The sequence below is a fragment of the Dermochelys coriacea genome, chromosome 2, assembly GCF_009764565.3.
Source record: "Dermochelys coriacea isolate rDerCor1 chromosome 2, rDerCor1.pri.v4, whole genome shotgun sequence".
Classification (NCBI taxonomy): Eukaryota; Metazoa; Chordata; order Testudines; family Dermochelyidae; genus Dermochelys; species Dermochelys coriacea.
Window position 1 is genome coordinate 111,231,877 of NC_050069.1, and position 19,968 is coordinate 111,251,844.

At 43.2% G+C, this 19,968-nt stretch overlaps 1 protein-coding gene across 2 annotated transcripts in view; it reads right to left on the reverse strand.

The window, feature by feature from the left end:
• RNF144B (ring finger protein 144B) overlaps positions 1-19,968 on the reverse strand; it is a 75,900-nt gene that overhangs the window by 19,637 nt on the left and 36,295 nt on the right. For both annotated transcript variants that reach the window (XM_038393322.2, XM_043508318.1), the window contains exons 3-4: positions 16,468-16,572; positions 1,468-1,528 (exon numbers count right to left, since the gene is read on the reverse strand). In XM_038393322.2, the coding sequence (XP_038249250.1) occupies positions 1,468-1,528; positions 16,468-16,572 (166 nt within the window). The remainder of the gene's footprint in view (positions 1-1,467; positions 1,529-16,467; positions 16,573-19,968) is intronic.

Here is a 19,968-nt window from a genome sequence, read left to right on the forward strand (position 1 = left end):
TGGACCTGTTCAGTTTAGAATGACTGAGGGGGGATATTCTAGTGGTCTATAAAATTATGGTACAGAGAAAGCGAATAGGGATGTATTATTTGCCCCTTCATACAACACAAAAACCAGGGGTCACCCAATGAAAAATTAATAGGCAGCAGGTTTAACACAAGCATAAAGAAGTACTTTTTAACACAATGCAGTCAGCCTGCAGAGCTCATTGCCAGGGGATGTTGTGAAGGCCAAAAGTATAACAGCGTTCAAGAAACCATGGAGGATAGGTCCAATCAATGGCTATTAGCCCCCTAGCTCCAGGTATCTCTAAACCTCCGATTGCCAGAAGCTGGGACTGGATGACAGGGGATGGATCACCTGACAATTGCCCTGGTTCTGGCCATCCTCTCTGGGGCACCTGGCACTGGCCACTGTTGGAAGACAGGATACTAAGCTAGATGGACCACAGGTCTCACCCATGTCATTCTTATGTTCTTAATGTCATCGGCTTCTTTATGACAAAAGCTGTAGTCCAGTGGTCCCCAAACTTTTTACCTCACGCCCCTCCTTACCCCTATCTGGGGCCAGGAGCAGGGTTGTCACTCCAGGAGTGTGGGGGGGGAACAGAGACAGGGTTAAGGGAGTTGAGGATGGGGCCACAGCTGGGGGTGGAAGCGGAGCCAAGGCTGGGGGCTGAGGCCAGCAGCCGGGACCCCAGACACGGGGCTGACGGCCACGGCCAGGAGCAGAGCTGGATGGCACTCCCGCCCCTCCCCCATGGGGACTTGCCCAGGACCCACCCATGTCTCCCAAATGTTCCTTGGAACCCCACTAGAGAGGTGTGCCTTACCGTTTGGGGACCTCTGCTGTAGTCAATAATAATGAGCCAGATTCCCTCCCATGGTAAAAACCAGGGGAGAAAATCTTTGAGGGTTCCATTGCAGAGGTCTCCCCACCTTCCCTTTATTGTCCTATCATGCAAACTGGGTTTGCTCACATGGGAGCACCCAAGCATTGCAGATCCTCTAGGATCATGAAAGCCAAGGACATCCACTTGGATGCTCCATGCCTCCATACCAACGCCAGACCCTGGCATCCTAACCTAAAGCAAATGCCACCTGGTCCCTTGCAGCACAGCTACACCCATTCTATCATGGATGCCCCCTCGCTGCAGCTCTCCCAAGGACCCAGTATGGGGGATTCTTCAGGAAAGGTAATCCAATCTCAGGCACACAAGTTTGAATATTTTTGCTAATAAGTTTAATCAAAAAAATTGCCCTGTTGGTCCTGTTCCTGTTGATGTTCATGGGAGTTTTGTTACTGACGTGAGTAGGAATAGAATCCAGCCGACTCCTTGTAGTTAAGTTATGTTAAAAGGAAGGCCTTTTCCCTCCCTACAGGAGGGTGCCTTCTAGTAATCAGTAGAACCCCGTCACCCCATATTTTAAGCCATGGTAAGATATATATAAAATAAATGGTTCACACCTCGTTCAAATTTCAGTCGCTGGTATAACTGAAACTGATCAACAGGTACCAAACAGGCAATCTGAAATGAAACATAATAGAAGAAATGTTAGGAAAAGAAAAAAAAGCCAGCCAGCCCCGTATGCCTGCTCTTTTGAGTCTCATCTCAACCAACCTTCCTTTACTAGTCCCCCCCCCCATTCTCCTCAATCCCTTCCTTCTCCAGAGGTAAGTCTAGGTAATTCCAGACCATCTGTATTTCAGGTCACACATTCCAGTAACTTAGTCCCTATTTTTATTATCCTTCACAAGAAATATAGTTCTTCATGGGTACTTTATTTACTTCTAGCTTCCCCATGTATTTCATGTGGATTTATTATTAATGAAAGGTGATAGATTGACAGCCCTGTTTTATTTATGTACAGAAGTACAACAATGAAAGCTTCCCTCTGCCAGTGTCCTTCAGTCTTGGTGACAGGAGTCACCTCTAGGGTACTGAGAGGGGAGTTTAGTCTCCCTTTGTCGTCATTTTGGCTAAGTTTGATGACAACAATGTTGCTGGATTTTGTGATGTGCACCCTTGTCCACTGTGAACTGGACTGAAATTACCAACTCATTTCATATAGCCAACTCGTTTCACATAGACATTAGCTGGCATGTCTGAGTCACTACCAACCATGGCTGGATTTGAACTGGTGACATAGAGGTGAAGGACTGTATCCTCCATTATCTACCCTATAAAGGCATTCAGTCACCCTAATTTTTTTAATATTATTAGCCAGAGCCTCATCTGGTGCAAGTCAGCATGGTTCATTTGAGTCAATGAAGTTACATTGATTTATACCAGCTGAGGATATGGCCCTTTGGATCTTAGATTTTGAACCCATCACCTATATTTATCCATCACTGTAAATAGTCTTCCATCATTCTGAAAAACTGTATTATTCCACCTCAGTCTCTTCTCTTTTCTCCTGAGAATAAACCCACCTTCCTTAATTTTCCTGTTAAATTAGGACCTGATTTCTGTGGTGCCTCAACTCCCACTGACACAAATGAACAGCTTCAGAGGGAGTTGAGGGCTCTCTGCACTTCACATGAGGCCCTACAGCATTACACCCCCAGAATCTAGCCCTCTCCCGTCCTCACTGAAGCAGTAACAACTCTTGGTTGCCTTGCCCTCAGTTGCACCAGTATGAAAAGTATTAGAATACAGACAAAAATACAATACAAGTTATCCTGCTTGTAATTTGGATTGTTTTTGCCACTGGGAAGGAGCAAAAAATGTGTTCATTTGTACATACTCATTTTATTCAAGGTACAAAAATTAATCAGTCTGGAATATAAAGTTGCATTTCAAAGGCAGATGTTTGGATCACTTATTTGATCTAACCCATGTTTTACAAAAAATAATGCCACTGACATCAGGATTTAAGTGTTTTAAAGATGCTTAAAAGATTTATAACTGAGGAAATCAAAGGATTATGTCAGACTTAGAAACATTAGCAAGTTTTTACAGGACACATTCTTAGCTTAATCAGTCAGAGTCTTAAGGTTCAAAATATTTTTTCTTTCTAATTCAGAGATTGAACAGAAATTACTATACACTGTCTTTTCAAGGGACAAACCTCTTTCCTCTGACAGCTCTCTAGGGTAATACGAGCTTCAAGACATTTTTCATCTGTTCATTAAAAATTAGTTGAAACATTCTTAGAAACACAACAGTAATCAAACTTTAAAAAAAAAAAAGGAGCTGAGGAATTTCAGTAAAGAATGAAACCAAAGAGTGAAAAAAGAAAGGTGTAATTTCAGCATTGTCCAGATTCCTCCTGGTTGCCTTGAAATCCGAACAGAGTTTGGAGAAAGTAAGCGTTAGTCCAGCTGTTCCTTTCTAGTCATTCAGGCTCTGACAGCTACTGTATTTTAAAATGTGTGGCATCACTAATGCATTAATTGGTGATTCCTAAGCATGGCCTTTACTACTCTAGCACTGAGGATTTTTGACAAATAGTTTGAGTGTGCAATTTTAATCGAGGTTGGGATTTTCAAATGCATTCAACATTGGCTTAACGCTGCTTCTGTTGAAATCAATGAGAATTTTACCACTGATTTCAGCTGGAGCAGAGTTAAATCAAAGACTAGAGCTGACTGTTTAAATATATGCACTCACAAACACAGCCTTCCATCTAATCAGCCCCTCTTTTCCTACCTAACCTCTCCATGGCTCAGAACCACCTCCCTCAGCTCTGAAATCTCTCTCTTCCATCACTTCCCAGTTCAGAACTCCTACTAGCACACCCCGTACACATAAGCCCAGTGGTGAGCTGGAGCCGGTTCGCACCGCTTCGCTAGAACCGGTTGTTAAATTTAGAAGCCCTTTTAGAACCGGTTGTTCCACAAGGGACAACCGGTTCTAAAAGGACTTCTAAATTTAACCAGCCAAAAGTGGCCCCTTAGGCACCGACTGAACCCGTTGTTAAGATTTTGGCAGCTCTTCACTGCATAAATCCTTCAGGACTTTGAAAACTCATCTCTAGGCTTAGAATCCTTCAGATCTTAGGTACTAATATGACCCCTGTTGTCACAGTATCTGAGCATCTCACAGTCTTTTACTGTATTTGTCCTCAATACACCCTGGGAAGGTAGGAAAGACATGAACTGCTACAGCCTGAGCTAAAGAACCATGGCTAACCCGTCCCCCACATCTCTGATATCTACCACCACTAGGCTCATAAATTGCTGGTCCTGGAGAAGTAGGAGCAGAGGTAACCGGGACAGATGATGACTTCAGGGAATGTATTCAGGGAGCCCCATATTCTGCCTCTATGGAGTTAATGGGAAATAGCCCCATACAAGCCTGTAATCCTGGTTTTGTGCCTCCTCCCTCTGCTGTCTGCAGTCTATATGCTGCAGGGGTTTCCAGGATTGCAGGTCTAGAACACACCAGTGGCAACGCAGGGAGGGTTCTGCTTATTCCAGGGACTGGAGCAGTATTAGCTCTACCAGGAGTCCCAGAAGATGGTATTGCATCAGCTACACAACTCAATATCTACAGTGTGGCTGGTAGGGATGGCAATATTTGAGGGGATTATCCCTACTAGTTTTAAAGGCCAGCTGCCCCCTGTTCACAAGAACCTCTGAACAAAAACAAAAAAAAGCTGTTTTAATAGCTCCACTTAAAGTTAATAAATATACAGTGAAGTGCACAATAGGCCAAAGTTCATTGTAGACTTTACTCCTTCCATGTAATACATAAATATTTGCTCTTTTGAAAAAAAAAAATCCTAACTCTGAGAAGAAAATGTGTTAAAACTTTAATAGATACTATAGTTAAAAGGTTCATCGTGTAGAAAATAGGAAGTACAAGAAATTTCTTTATAGAGTAAATACAGAGAAAAATTGCAATGTGGGCCTGATCCTATTGGTTTCAATGGATTTGACTCATGCCCTATGTTATAAGAGTGGAAGAGAGAAATCTTGTAGCTACATTATGGGTTAAGGAGTCAGAAAGCCTGAGTTCCATTTCCAGCTCTGTTACTGGCTCATTCAGATCTTGGGCAACTCATGTAACCTCTACCAGTTTTGCCATCTTTAAAATGGAGATAACATTTTCTCAGGAGTCTTGTGAGACTCGGTGCATTTAAATGAAATGTGATACAGAAGTACAAAATAAAAAAGTATCCGCATTGGAAATTTCCATACATAAGAAAAATTCACTCTACTTTGCAACCAAAAACATAATCCTATTGGTTATGTAAACAGGGCTGGATCCTCAGCTGTGACTAAGATACATTTAACGGGCAGGGAAGTAGCAAGGATGTCTTTATGTCTACTTTATGACACCCTGACCCTGGGGCTGGTGAGTCCCAGCCCAGCCCTTCAGATAACTTAATTACATCCAGCTGACTAGTTCAATGGGCCTTTCTAGCAACTGGGGACTGCAGGATTGGCCTGGAAAGCGGGTGGCATACAGCTAATTCCCCATTCCATGGAAATCCTCACTCAGACAGACCCACCAAGTTTCTGGCTCCTTTGAACCACAAAGTTGGCAAAAATAGGACCAAGGATCTATCCCACAATTTCCCCAGATTTCCAGGTGCCTTTAAGAAACACCCAAATAGATTATTTTAAGAAATATCATCATTGCTGGTGTATATGACACCTTAATAGCTGCTAGTGCTGTGAATTAAAAAAAAAAAAGAGAGTGATGAAATCATAATTATTTATTTTCAGCCCTTGGCACTTCATAGGGAAATAAAAGTGGCACATCCCTGACACAAGATGTTTTTAATCTCAGTTACATTTAATAAAGCAAAGATGACAAGCATTGGATGGGATCATAGTGAGATTAAATGTTTGTCTCCACCTATCCTGGCATTTTTTCAAGCCAACTTTTAACAGCTCTCTTACATGTCTGTTACATTTCTACCCCCCACTCTCCCAATAATCCCATCCACTATATCCACACACCCAGAGCTTCCAAACCCATTGGGAATCAGGGTTCGGAATCAAAGCTGTAACAAGTCTGATTAAAAAGTGACAAAGAAGGAGAGCAGGTATGTGACAGAAAGGAAAATACCAAAGCTTGTTCCAGGCTAAGAAATTGTCCAATTTAAGGAGGCTGGTTGACAAATGCCAAAGGAAATATTTCAGAGCTGTTTTTAATTACGTTAAAGGTCTAGTGAAAAATGTACATGGAGAAGAGGACAAATGCTCTTCTCCTCTGAAAAGCTGTCAAGCATTACATTTGAGATTTATCATACATTTTGGCTTTTAAATAAGTTTTAGATTTTGTACACATTAGGCACTTATACAATACTGTTATAAAAATATAACTGTAGTTGGAATAGCGCCTTTCTCACAAAGCAGAAAGATTTATAGGAAATCCCAGTAAGCATATGGAGATGCTGTAACTCAAAACGCTCAGTGACGCCCTTGCACAGTGTCCAACAATAGGATTCTTAATGAGTTCTATAAAGGTTACAGTAACTGGGAGACACTGTAGGTCCCTGAGGCAAAGAAACAAAGAAAGGAGGATGAAAGGAATGAGGTTCAATGCACACAAGGCTAGACTGTCCATTTTTTTACAGCCCTCAGTACAGGGTAGCATATGGAAGCAGCTAGGAATTAGTCCTTTCTTGGGCCCTCCCCCACTTGCCCACCCACTACTCCAGTGGCCAGCACATGGGAGGTGGCAGAGTCAAAAAGCTCCATCTACTCTCCCAGATGCATCAGAGATGCACCAGAGAGGGAGCGTACTGGACACACAGCCGCTGCTTAAATCCTCATGCTTGCAATGGAACTCAGGGAGGTCACAGAGGGGAATGGATCTTACATCCATTTATGTCCCTCAGCAGCCATGTGGACCATGCCATAATCTTGCCCATAGAGAGGGAGGTTCCTCACAACAGATGATGTTCTAGTAAAATGGATGTTTAAATAAGTGAGACCACCACAAACACCGTGAACCAGGCTACCACAGGGAGCTGCACCAGCCAGTAACCTCCTCTGCCAAAACCCCTAAATCCATGCCTGGAGGCAGCATATGTAAGCAGGGGAATGGTCCAGCTATTGTGGGGGGAACTTTCTTGGCTTCTGCATTACAACGGTGAAGTGAGCAAGCGAAAGGATCCGAGTCCTCGCTCCCCCTTCCTTTACCCAGAGGCCTCCCTGTCTCTGAGGACTCCCCTTCCATTCTCCGGCCTGGCAGAGTCCTTGCAACCCCAACAAGGCTGGGCCCAGGATATCTGGGGGGCTTGACCCCAAAACCTGCTGTGGTCACCTAGGACAGGGGCTAGGGTGTCCCCACTCCAGAGTACTCTCCGCACTGGGCACTTCCCTGACCCACTGATCATTACATACAATTTAAAGCAAATACAAGTTGTTTAATCAACAATTAATTTAAAAAAGAATAAAGAAAAATGGGAAAGGTTTAAGGAAATCACCACCCCACTCAGTGGCAGGGAACATCACAAACAGTGTCTCTGGAATGTCGGGGCAATTCACAGTCTGTTCCTTGTAGGTCCCAGGCCTTCTTCTCAGGCCCTGGCTGTGCTGCAGGGATGCTGCATGTTGGACACTTGCTCTGGTGGTGGCCACACACCTCCAGGCTTTGGGTGGTGGGACCCTTCTTCCCAGTGTCAGCCCCCCCATTGTGTTAAGATCCCCCTCCCAGTCTGGCCTGCAACCACCCTTGGCTGCAGGTGTCTTTCTGCGCTGAGCCCTTTGCCCAGGGTCCCCCCTTGCTCATCGCACCTGGGTCTGTGGCTGCAGCTTTGCTCCTAGCACAGGGTCTGCTCTCCCTGGGCTGCTTCTGTGACTCTGCTCCCAACTCTGACCTGCTTCCTAGGCTGCTTTTCTGGCCCCTCTGGATCTGGCACAGCTCCACTCCCCAGATCAGCTGGGTCCCCTGCTCTCTCCTTAGCTCAGCCCCACTCTGTCTGACCCAGCCTGCCCGCCCTGTCATTCAGGCTGACCTGGACCATTGACCTCTCCCCATTGTTCCTGGGGACTATCAGTCTCAGGGTCCTGATTTCCCATCGACCCTTCCCCTTTTAATCCTGGGAGCTAGCCAACCAAAACACCCCCACTGAATGTTAGTAAGGGGCAACAGTCCTGTAACCGGGCACAGACTCACTGGCGGCCCCTCATGCTGGTCGTCTCAGGGAATTAGTGTTCCAGCCTCCGGAACGCCCTCTTCAGGCCGGTGTCTTGCCTCGCTGCTGCTGGCTCCCGTGTCCCTCCCAGGACCCCACTGCCCCTTTCACTGGGTGCTGCCCCCTGGTAGTACCCCACAGTTCTGGGTCTCCCCCTCCCAGGGGAACCCCACCACCCACTATCCCTACCTCACCTCAGTCGTAGGCTCCTGCTAGTCACCAGCTGGCCCCCGCGCCCTGGGGCAGACTGCAGTATGAGCCACTCAACACCGGCAAGGTTGGGTTTGGACCTGCTGCCTCTGCCTACCCATGGCTGCCCCTGCAATCCCTATACCTAATTGGCCTTCCCAGGCCTGCAGCCTGGGGCTTTCCTAGGCCAGAGCCCACAACTCCCTTGGCCTTTCCCCAGCCCTGCTCCAAACTAGGTCCTCTATTCAGGTCTCTGCAGTCAGGTCCCTCCTCTCAGAGCAAGCGAGCGCGTGCATGCTCTCTGCTCCTGGCTTTTATAAGGCCCGCCGGGTCTTTTGGGGCATGGCCCCCAGCTGTGGATGCTCTGCCAATCAGCCCAGCTCTTCCCCTGCCCCAGCCCTCTCCCAGGGTTATCTTAAACCCCTCTGGGCCCAAGCGGGTGTCCACCTCGCTACAAGTCCCCTTACACATATACTTTTGTATATGAGAAAAGTTCAAAATCATTCCTCATAGCCTTCCAACCTGCAGACGTCACTTCTACAGAGAATTCACCTAAAAAGGTCACACCTTAAATATTTAAAAGCACAAATTGTATGGCCCTTGCATTTATAGCAGAACGTTATTGACACCACAGCAACAGGAAACACTTTGATAAGTCAAGACCAAACAACGTAGTTGGGTTGGGTTTTCATGGGCAGAGGGAGGTTTCAGTTTCCTCAGCATCGGAGACTAACCTCACTCCTCCCGCCACCAGATACAGTGTTCACTAGTTTCATCATAAAATATTTATCTTCACCATTAAGGAGCTCGCTCATCTCAAATAGGACTTGCTAACTTCGCGTTTATTGGAAGCGCCAGTGGATGACAAAGAGGAAAATAAAATAATTTGGATCCTGGAAAACAAAGATCTGATGGCAGTGGATCCCTACCTTCTTACACTTCACTTCTGGTGAATGAAGAAGCAGTTTTCAAATTAAAAAGAAAGAAAATAATTAACCTTTTTTAAATGCATGCTAATTGGATTTTTGCCCAAATAAGAACTGATATACAATCAGTAAGAACTTTAAAGTTTTGGGCCAATGTTACTTAAAAAAAAAAAAAAAAAGAAAAAAACACCACACCATTCAGACCATCCCTGCATCTCTTTATAAGATAGATGATGGGCCTGAGTCAGCTCTCAGTTATACTGGTGTCTATCATGTAAATCAGAAGTAACTCTACTGAAATCAATGGAGTGACTGTGGTGCAAAACAAGAGAGAGGAGAGTCAGGCCAGATTTATATTTATGCCTGCAATGAAAACAGGACATTTACAGATCTAAATCGTATACACATTAGGCCTATAGATACCAAGTGCTACACACTTCATACTATATAGGAATCAGAAGTAACAGACAAATCATGAACAGAGAGTCTCACACTGTAGGCTGTGGACTAATTGTGGCCAGTTGACCATTCGCTGGCAGTCTGTGGAGAGCTAGCTGGTCATATGATGCTGGCTCTCCTCCTTGTTTCAGCTGCTAAACTGCATTAAAAGACAGCTAATGATGCCATAAGTACTTTCCTAATATTACTTTTCAACATAAGTGATTGCTTTAGCTGGCAGAGGAATGCTACATGAGGACAAATGGAAGAGAAGGCAGCAGGGCTGGGAGAGGAGAGGGACAGTCCCTCGGACACTCTAGTTGGAGAGCTCCTGCACTAGAAAATATAGGCCTTGCCTGCACTGGGGATTTGCTCCGATTCTGTGATCAGCACCATCAGAATTTACCTTTATTTGAAACTGGAGTAAGCTGCACAAATGCAAACTGTGGCTTATGTCTACACTGGAGGTTGTGCACTAATGCAGTTCAGTCACTCACTGACTCAGGGCAAATCCCCAGCATAGTCAAGGCCATCCAGTATGGGACAATTCTGCATCAGCATAGAGAAGAACTGGATAACATACTAGGTCCTTTCCATCTCTAACACCTATGAATCCAATTCAAAATTGGTTCTTAAAGAATAAAACTTCTTGTTTGAGAAGATAACTGGTTTGCTTTTTAAAATGCTTTTTATCTTGAAACAGACCCTTCCTTCATCAAATATTGCCTTTTCATACATGTATGCTTTTAAAATGACTACACTATGAACAACTGTTGATTTAACACAATACCCAGGATTTGACCTAGGATGAGAGCTTGTAGAAAATTTTTCAACAGAACATTATTCTATTCTGTCAGAAAGTGCCATTTCATCAAAGTCAGAACTTGATGAGAGACTGTTGATTTACATGAAATTTCATTGGGGGGAGGGACTTTTTAAAAGCAGTTAAATAAGGTCAAAACTAAACATCAATTTTTTTTATTTTGAAATGACATTTCAAAGTTTTTTAGAAAGTCAGAATGAAGTACTTCCATGTTATTGAATCAGAATGTTCCAAGCAACCCAAAACAAAAAACTTTAAAATTTTGTTTTGCAGAAAAATTCAAGTTTCCAAATCAAAAACAAAACTCAAATGTCTGACATTTTTCATGGATAAAAATTCCTGTTCCAGCACAGATCTACCTACGACATACCTTATGATAAAATATGGCCAAATATTTATATACTTTATGTCGTGGCTAAAATTGGTTATTTGGCTAATAAAATTGAAGTTGTTTTTTCCAGAGCACCAGTTCCACCACCACTACCACAACCACCGTTATACCAATGAGAGCAGAGAGCAAGCTGCCTAAAAGTAACATTTCAAATTGCAAGCATCCTGCTTGCTGACTATACTATGACAACATACTTAAATAGCCATCAGGATTATCCTTTGGATTCCATGGCCTGTAATTCCAGGCAGCCGATGGCCTTCTTGCGTGATAAACTACAGGCAAAACTTTGAACAATCTTTTTAAGTATTCATCCAGAGTAACAATTCACATAACACTATTTATCTTGAAAAATGGATTTACTTCCAATCCATTTTGGATTTAGTATCCCTAGCCCATCAGCAAAACAGTGCTTGCTATAATTTCTATAAACTGCGTACTTCCCATGCCACTTAGGCTGGAATAAATAAAAATCACTCTCTTGGAAATTTGAACATTTTTGTCAGCATATCAATTAGCTGTAAACCTTATATTGACGTCAACACTTTGGAAAGCAGTTAATACTGAGGATTATTAGATGAATTTCCAGATTTGGGGCAACAGAGGATGCTGTGTCAGAGAAGAAATAAGACTTTTGGTCAAAAGGTGGGCAGGGATAGATCTGTAATGAATCCTCACGGCTACACCTCTTTCCTGTATGAAAACTACTCTTCCCGATTTCCTCCCAATGAGCTCCATTTCACCCTACATCTAATTCCCCAACACCTTCCTCAGGCTGGGAGCAAGCAGTACATTCTACCCAAACATACCTGAAACGCTCAGCTGTGCTTTTAAAAAAAAACAAAACAAAACAAAACCACCACAGACATGTTCCTATTTTCATTTGTTTTTTTAAGCTAGTATGGTACATATACAGTCCTTGAGCAACCAGTAATGCAACATTGTTTAACGCTTTACTAGAATACAACGTTTAGCTTTTTCCAGAATAGAAAGCAACAAAACACAGAGCATAGGCTTCAGAATGCAGCTCAGAACAAAGATTAAGCCTGTAAATGCATCTAAAAATTCAGTTACACATCCTGGAGAGTTTTACTGAAATATAAAACATATCTTATTTATACTGAAAAACAGAATAGGCTATGGAGTGGAATAATAGAGATGCTGCACACCAAGAAGATAAAGTACCTTGATAGAGGGGTGTGGGACACATTCATAACACTAGCCTACACTTGCCAAGTTATATCTTGCTTTATGTAGTCCTTCCATTTCATGAGCATTCGGCGCTTCAGTCAACGCTTATTGAAGTCAATGGAAAGACTCCCATCAGTTTTTCAGTTGGCTTTGGAAAGGGTCCTAAATTCACCCCATGACCGTGTATATAATAAAAGGTGGGGGTAGAGGGGTTAATTGTTAGCTAACAACTAGAAATCTTACTTGGCCTCTAGTGTAGATAAAGTTTAACGTGTTTAAAACCAGGTTAGAGTATTGTGAGGTTAAACCTGTGTTTAGATTAGGTATCAAATGTCCACTAACATGATTGGTTTAAATCCTTTTTCCTGGTTTAGACAAAGTCTATTCAAGTGTTCAATAAAATTGAAACGTTGGTTGTTTTCATTTGTCTTTTATTGGTGCTTTTAAAGGAGCATATACTCAAATGAGAAATAAATCATATGGAGGTCTATTCCACCAAATGGCAGAGAGGGTGTGGCCAACTGAGTCACATGGTCTCACGTAATGAAGTTATGTCAGGATTGAGTCTTTATAGGCAAAAGTTGGAGATCAACTATCTCATGAATTCACAAAGTAGATTATAACGTTATCATTTTTCTGCCTGAAATGGGAACTTGCATTTTAGATCCTGTATTGAATCATGTATGTTTAATTAATATTTCCATGCCAAACATCTTCAATATTCTTGTTTGTACAATGCCCTTGTACTGTCATCTATTTAAATACATAGCATGCAATTTGGAATAAAAGCATTCTATACTATCCAAATTGTAAAGGTTCGGACTCACCCCTGTAATGCCTCCTGCTGGTCATTGGGGAAATTAGCTCTTTCCAGCACCGAGCGCCCTCTGCAGAGCAGTGATCCGCACACTCTGGTCCCCCATGTCCCCCACAGACCCTGGTGCCCCTTTCTCTGGGGTTCTGCCCCCTGGCAGTACCCCCACACTCTTCCTTTGGGTCTCCCCTTCTTGGGGAACCCCAACCCACTAGCCCCACCTTGCCTCTGTCTGGGCTACTGCCAGTCATCAAAAAGCCCCTGCTCCCTGGGGCAGACTGCAGTGTAAAGGCCACTCATCATAGGCAAGGGGGTTCAGACCTGTTGCCTTCCTCTGCCTCCCAGTACCTCTGTGGGCCTTGGACCAGGCCTTACAGCCTGGGGAATTGCCAGCCTGGAGCACCCCCGCTCAGCCTGTTTCCTCCCCAGCACTGCACCGCCCTCAGTACCCTGACAGGCAGGCAGGCCCTGCTCTCTCCCAGCCTGGAGAGAGACTCCTTAGGCCTCTGGCTCACAGTCTTTTTATACAGGCCTGCTAGGGCCTGATGGGGCATGGCCCAGCTGCAGCTGCTTCCCCAATAAGCCATCCTTAGCCACAGCCCTCTCCAGGACTGCTTTTAACCCCTTCTATTTTAGGAGCGGGGTAGCCACCCCACTACTCAAATTAACTATTTTTTATTTTTTTAAAAGTTTAAGTGGTGCAGTCCTGTAGACGAGAAAGAGAAACAGAAATAAAAGGTTCCACATATAACCGACAAGTTTTACAAAATAACCTTTTAGATCACTAAAGATAACAGGAGAATGGTTTTACTATTTTCTGCTATCTGTTGTGAACTATTTTTCATAGTAAAAAAGATATATTCAATGAAACCCATAAAACATTTCATTTTAAACAGACTTTTAAAATGCAAAAGGCTCATTTTTCTAGTAGCAATAGGGAGTTTCAGAACATTCTTTCATTCATGGGTCATTAATGCACTTCTTGGGTTGTGTAGTCACTCAGTCTTTAGCCCCAGAAAGCGTCCAAGGAATACATTAATGGCCGTTAATGCATGCCCTGGAGTGGCCTCTTGATTAGCTAATGGGAAATACATCTTTAGAATTTCTGCAGCTCCACAAACATAGCTTAATAGAGTAAAATTCTTTGTAACATTTGTTAAGTGTTTTGATACAACTTTAAAGCAAACATTCTTTTCTGTTCAAGGCTGGTTGCCTACTTCCCAAGATGAGAGAATGCCCACTAGTTTCTCACCTATTTCCATGCAGAGTAAAGGAGGAGAAGAGGAAATGCTGTGAAAGGTGAAGAATAACTCCATCATATGCCCATGTGCTGTAAGAACCCCAGATGTGATTCTCAAGCCCCAGTTCACCAAAGCACTTAAGCACATGCTTAATTTAAGCATGTACTGGGACTTAACCAGGTGCTTAAGTGCTTTAACAACCTGGGGCCTTGCAACATGCTCCTATTACAATATGCACATACTGGCTTTTCAAAGGAGAGGAAAGCAGACCTGGGATACCATCTCCAGTCTGCTAGTAGGAGAAGGCAATCACAGAACGAGGTTGGCTCATCCTCATTTCCTACAGGAGTGAGGAGGAGTTATAGGAGAGCCATATCCTCTGAGTCTTTTCTTCACTTCTCAGCAGTGAGCACAGCTCTTTTTCTTTCATCCACCGGGTGCAGGCTCCTCTCCACACCTCCCTCATCAGGGAAGTAACATCATAGAGCAGGGGTCGGCAACCTTTCAGAAGTGTTGTGCCAAGTCTTCATTTATTCACTCTAATTTAAGGTTTTGCATGCCAGTAATACATTTTAACATTTTTAGAAGGTCTCTTTCCATAAGTCTTTAATATATAACTAAACTATTGTTGTATGTAAAGTAAATAAGTTTTTAAAAATGTTAAAGAAGCTTCATTTAAAATTAAATTAAAATGCAGAGTCCCCCCGGACTGATGGCCAGGACCCGGGCAGTGTGAGTACCACTGAAAATCAGCTTGCATGCCGCCTTTGACGCACACATACCATAGGTTGCCTACCCCTGTCATATAATGAGGTCTTCTTCATATTGCCCCATAGCCCCAAGCCTTCTCTTCCGCTTCCTTTGCTTACTCTGAATTGGTGCGGGGGAAGGGTGCCACAGCCATTCTCATACTAAGTTATAGTTTCTGCATTCCAAGAGGTCGAGAATAGCAGCTTACTAGAGAATGACATTTCACCACAGGTGGAGTGAAGTTTACTTTAAGCCTTGTCTACATTACAAAATAAACCACATTTAAAACAGTTGTTAAAATGGCTTAGCCTAGGAAGCAAGGGTCACTACCTTGGCTATTGTACAGTGCAAACACTCTGAACAAAGATACTCACAGGTCACATTCACTGGGGGATTCACAACAGAATTCTGCTGGCAATGCCCATGTTTGAACTGGGTTATAGTGAGCACAGCTATGCCATCTTTGAATACAGGGCTGTAGGAGGCCCAAAGGATAACAAATAAGTATTTGCTTTTGTGCAATTCAGGGGAAGAAAATTCAGGGCTTGGGTCTCATTTATTTCATTCCTGCATTTGGGGATGAGAGAAAAGGAGTGAGGGCAAAGGTAGTTTAAAGCTTTTAGCCACCTTTGCACTCCCTACATTCTCCCTGTATTTGCCATGTAAGCAAGAACAGTCTTGGGCTGCTCTCTCTGACACTCTGTTTTTTATGGCCTCTGGGAAGCAGAGAATTGCTGCAGTGTAGTACACTCCAGCCATACTAGCGACCCATCTCTTGTGCCAAGGGTTGGGAGTGGGGTCAGTCTAGGAACTTTACATCCTTTCTTCAATAGCCAGGCAACCCATTTGACCAAGGGCTATTTCTGACCACTTTACACAGACTAAATGGCATAAAGGGGACATAATATAACTGAGAATTGGATGCTACCTCAGTTTCTTTATCTCAAACCTTAGAAGTATATATGCATGCTCCTCTGCATGTGTGTTATACATATTTGTGAGTGTATACACACGTGTGTCTGTGTATGCACACACTAGTGTAACCTCCTTGTTCAGCCTCAGGGCTCCCAAAGTCTCATCTATTGGAAAGTTCTCTGTTTTGGGTTTTGAGACTCTCACTCTTCTCATCTGTCAAATCCAACTCCCACCCAGCTTTCCCTTACAATTTATAGAAAGACTTACACCCAAGAAACTGTCCTCATTTTTCCTGCTTCACCCCAATATAAACACATGGGGTTAAATCCTTACCCCACTTAAACCAGTGGGAGATTTGCCATTTACTTCAGTGGAGACAGGATTTCACCCACCGTAGGTATCCATATCAAAGCTGTTCCAACAGTCATTGCTAATGAATGTTAGTGGTTCCTGGATGCAGGATATTTTGGTTAAATCACCTGCCTGGGTAATTCAGAAATTATCTGGATCCCAAATAAGCATTTTCTCAAGACAAAAAAGAAAAACATCTATTTGTCTCTAGTTCCTATGGTCAGGCAGGCTTCCTGTCACAGACTCATGAGAGGTAATTAAGAGGAGGAAACAGAACAATATTGTGTTTATTATGTAAATGAAGGTGGAACTAAAAAGAGGAGAGACGACAAGTGTCACTACCTCTGCTTCTTGTAGGATCCCATGGTTCAAGCACACCATGTCTGGACAAGTGATGGGAGAACCACAGCCTTCTCGAATTGCCAGCTGCATATACTGCTTCAGGCACTAGAAAGGAGAAAAGAAAAAAAATGATGGAAAGTTGCAACCCACATGATAGGAAAACGTAGATATTAACACTGCACTACACAGGTGCCACCTCCACTTCCTTAATTGGCTGTCCTAGAGCACTAGGGAAAACATAAATTATCATACGTGTGAATGCTAAGACCCATTACTTTGGGAAGAATGCAGCAAAGAACAATTAATTATGTATGACTTCATCCATCACATATTGAGTTTACTCAAGTCAGCAAGTCAAGTCCTGTGCTAATACATTTTCTCTATATTAAGCCTAGACTTGGAAAAGAACAGGCTATATTTCACTCTAATTAAAACAGGTTTTGCTCTTCTATTTTCCCTTCATATATTCTTAATTCAGTCTCTCACCTGGTGGCCACCATTATAGGGCTTCACTTACAAGCAGGAGAGTTGCTTTCTCAGCAATCTGCAATGAAGGCAGCTTATAGATTGGCTAGCAGAGCACGGATCTGGAAACAGTGAGGCTATCAACTTTCCTCTAAATAGATTGTGTCATTTCCTTGAATTGCCATCAATCACTGGCCTACTGAGCAAGTCCGTTTCAAACAGAGAGGCCCTCCTGCATGTGTCTCCATCACTTTGCTGCACAAAAATAATTGTGTAGTATTTTTTCTTGGGATGAGAAAAAGCAGATCCCCAATGTTTCATCCCCATTATGACACATCCAATTTGGATTTTAAGGGCCCTATTCTCCAGCCCATTACACTAGTTTTATGCCAGTGCAACTGCATTGAAGTCAAAGAATTTAAAGGAATATGAAACTGGTGTAACAGAGGTTTCTAATTCTAAAATACACAGGAAGTAGTGAACCCAAATGGTCCTGTGAAAAAAAACATTGACCAATGTTCCAGTTAAAAGTGATGTAACAATGTATACTGCAAAATGATGCAATTCAACTCTACCGTGCATGCCAGCAAAATGTACACCTGCCAAATCCTTGTGGTCACTTAAACAGTTTATTTTAAATGAAAAAGAATATATCTTCCACCAAATGGCATGGCATTTAAAATAACATCTGATTTCCAATAAGATGTTTAATTTTTTTTAAAATTTGTATTTAAAGGGAGATCATCAGGTAATTTATTATCAAAATTTAGGCATTTAATTTTTTAAGAATTTCAAAAGGCTAATTTTAAAATCAACAGGTCAAACTATAGCCTTGCCACATGCCCCTGCAGGAGTGTAATAAGGTATAAAGAGCCCCTTTTTAGTCCCTGCGTGGACTCCCTGCATTTCTAGTGCCTGTAGGGTAGGCCCCCACTGGACTGTTATTCCCCCACCCATCAGGTGGGAGTCTTGACTCTGCCCCTCCAATGCGCTGGTAAGCACAGCTGAGCTGGCACAGACGATGAAGTAATCTGTGCCAGCAATAAGTTGCCCCCGATCAAAGGGAGAAGGGACTAGATATGACCCTGGGGGAGACACTCTGGTTTTGCCCTGCTCCCGGGTTTCAGTCCAGCCCCATATGTTTCTGACTTATGTTTTAAATTTCAATCAACTTTTATTTGTTTACCTTTAAACAGTTCCCTACATGACAACTAGAAAGTGATACTAGTAGATATAAGAATAGAACTGGCCAGTCTATTTTCACATTCCAAGATGAGCAAAGGTCAAAAAGTAAATAAGCAGTATAACTATTCTAACAATTTTAATAACTTAAGGTGTTATTAGTAACACAAGGAATTTAGTGAAACTTAACCAGACGCTGTCCCTTTATTCATTCAAACAATGTAGTTAATGCTCCTTGCCAAAAGGCACCTAGAAACAACACAAGAGTCAGTAATTGAAACATAAAGTGGGTTTAATGCCTAGCTACAAAAGACACCTCCCATCTGCATAGAAAAGTAAATGGAAACAGAGGAAGTAACATAGTTATGACTGACCCCAACAGGAAACGCTCTACTCCAAAGTCTGCCCCCAAAAATCCAAATGCAGTGGGGTGGAGGAAGGCTGCATAGCTCATGAGGGTAGGACGGCCCAGCAATAGGTGCCAACTCCGTGAGTGCTCCAGCCCCGGAAGACCCATGGAAAAAAATTAGTGTGTGCTTAGCATCCACCTGCAGCCAGTTCCCCCCCTTCCTCAGCACCTCCCACCCACCAGCGGCCCCACCAATCAACTCCCCCGCCCAGCAGCGCCTCCCGCCTGCTACGGATTAGCAGTTCCACAGCATGCAGGAGGGGCTGAGAGGGAAGGGGAGGAGCAGGGATGGGGTGTGCTCAGGGATCTGGGCTGGAAGAGGTGGGACAGGGTGGGGCCTTGGGGGAAGAGGTGGAGTGGAGGTGTGGTCTAGGGTTAAGCAGGGACTGAGCACTCATGGGGAAAGGAAGATGATGGTGCCTGTGGGCCCAACACATGCTCCCTGCATCCTGCTCCCATTGTTCAGAGCCCACCGTACCCTTTGGGGAGTGTAGATTTTCCTCCTCAGTGTGTCTCTCAGTTAGTGTTAGAACAATCCTTTTCTTTGACTGCAACCCCAGCTCCTGTCCCTTCTGGGATGGGTGACTATATTTAGTAATGTACTTGACAGTAAGATACAGTAGACTCAGATTCTAAGGTCAGTTCAGGCCGCCCCATTAAAGAGAGAGGACAAAGGCTAAGAAGTTACTGAAGGATTCATGGAAGCCCAAAGGCTTTTTCTTACTTTAGACTGCTAGGGCAGTTGCCCTCAGCACTAATAATTATTTTCCTGTGGAAGAATGTGCGTGCAGTTCTTATGTAGCTGGGCAACAGATCTATACATGTATAGACTTTATATTTGAGTTCTGTACACAATATACCTTTAGGGATACACCTTCAAGGAACTAGATGGCTCAAAAGCTTGATACCATAATATGAAACCTTTCTCCTCTAGTTTGCTGGTTCAAATCCAGATTAAGTTAACAAAGGCTAGTGTGTCCTTTATGTTGTAGTTTCACAGACTGAGTTCAACAAGCTTTGGATCAGAAGCCAATAGCTGCGGATCTCAAAAGTACTTTACAAACAACAGCCCTGTGACATAAATTTTACAAACATTAAATCTTTTACAGATTACAGAACTGAGGCTGAGGGACTATGGGCCTATTTCAGTCAGGTGCTGAGGAGAGCTGAAGGTACTGAGTGCTACCCAGGTGGCACACAGCACATTCCAGGACAAAGCCTTAAGTGACTTGCCTAAAGATTACACATCAGTCTGTCTGGGAACCAGAAATAGAACCTCATCTCTCCTCTTCCCAAAATTAGCAGTAAAGGAATTAAAAAAAAAAAAAGTACTGTAGCTTTTAGCACAGCAGAACCGCTTTAAGCTTTTACTATTATTATTTATTTAAAAACACAGCCGCTAATTTAGTTTAATTATAAAGTAGCTGAAAATGAAGCACTGATGC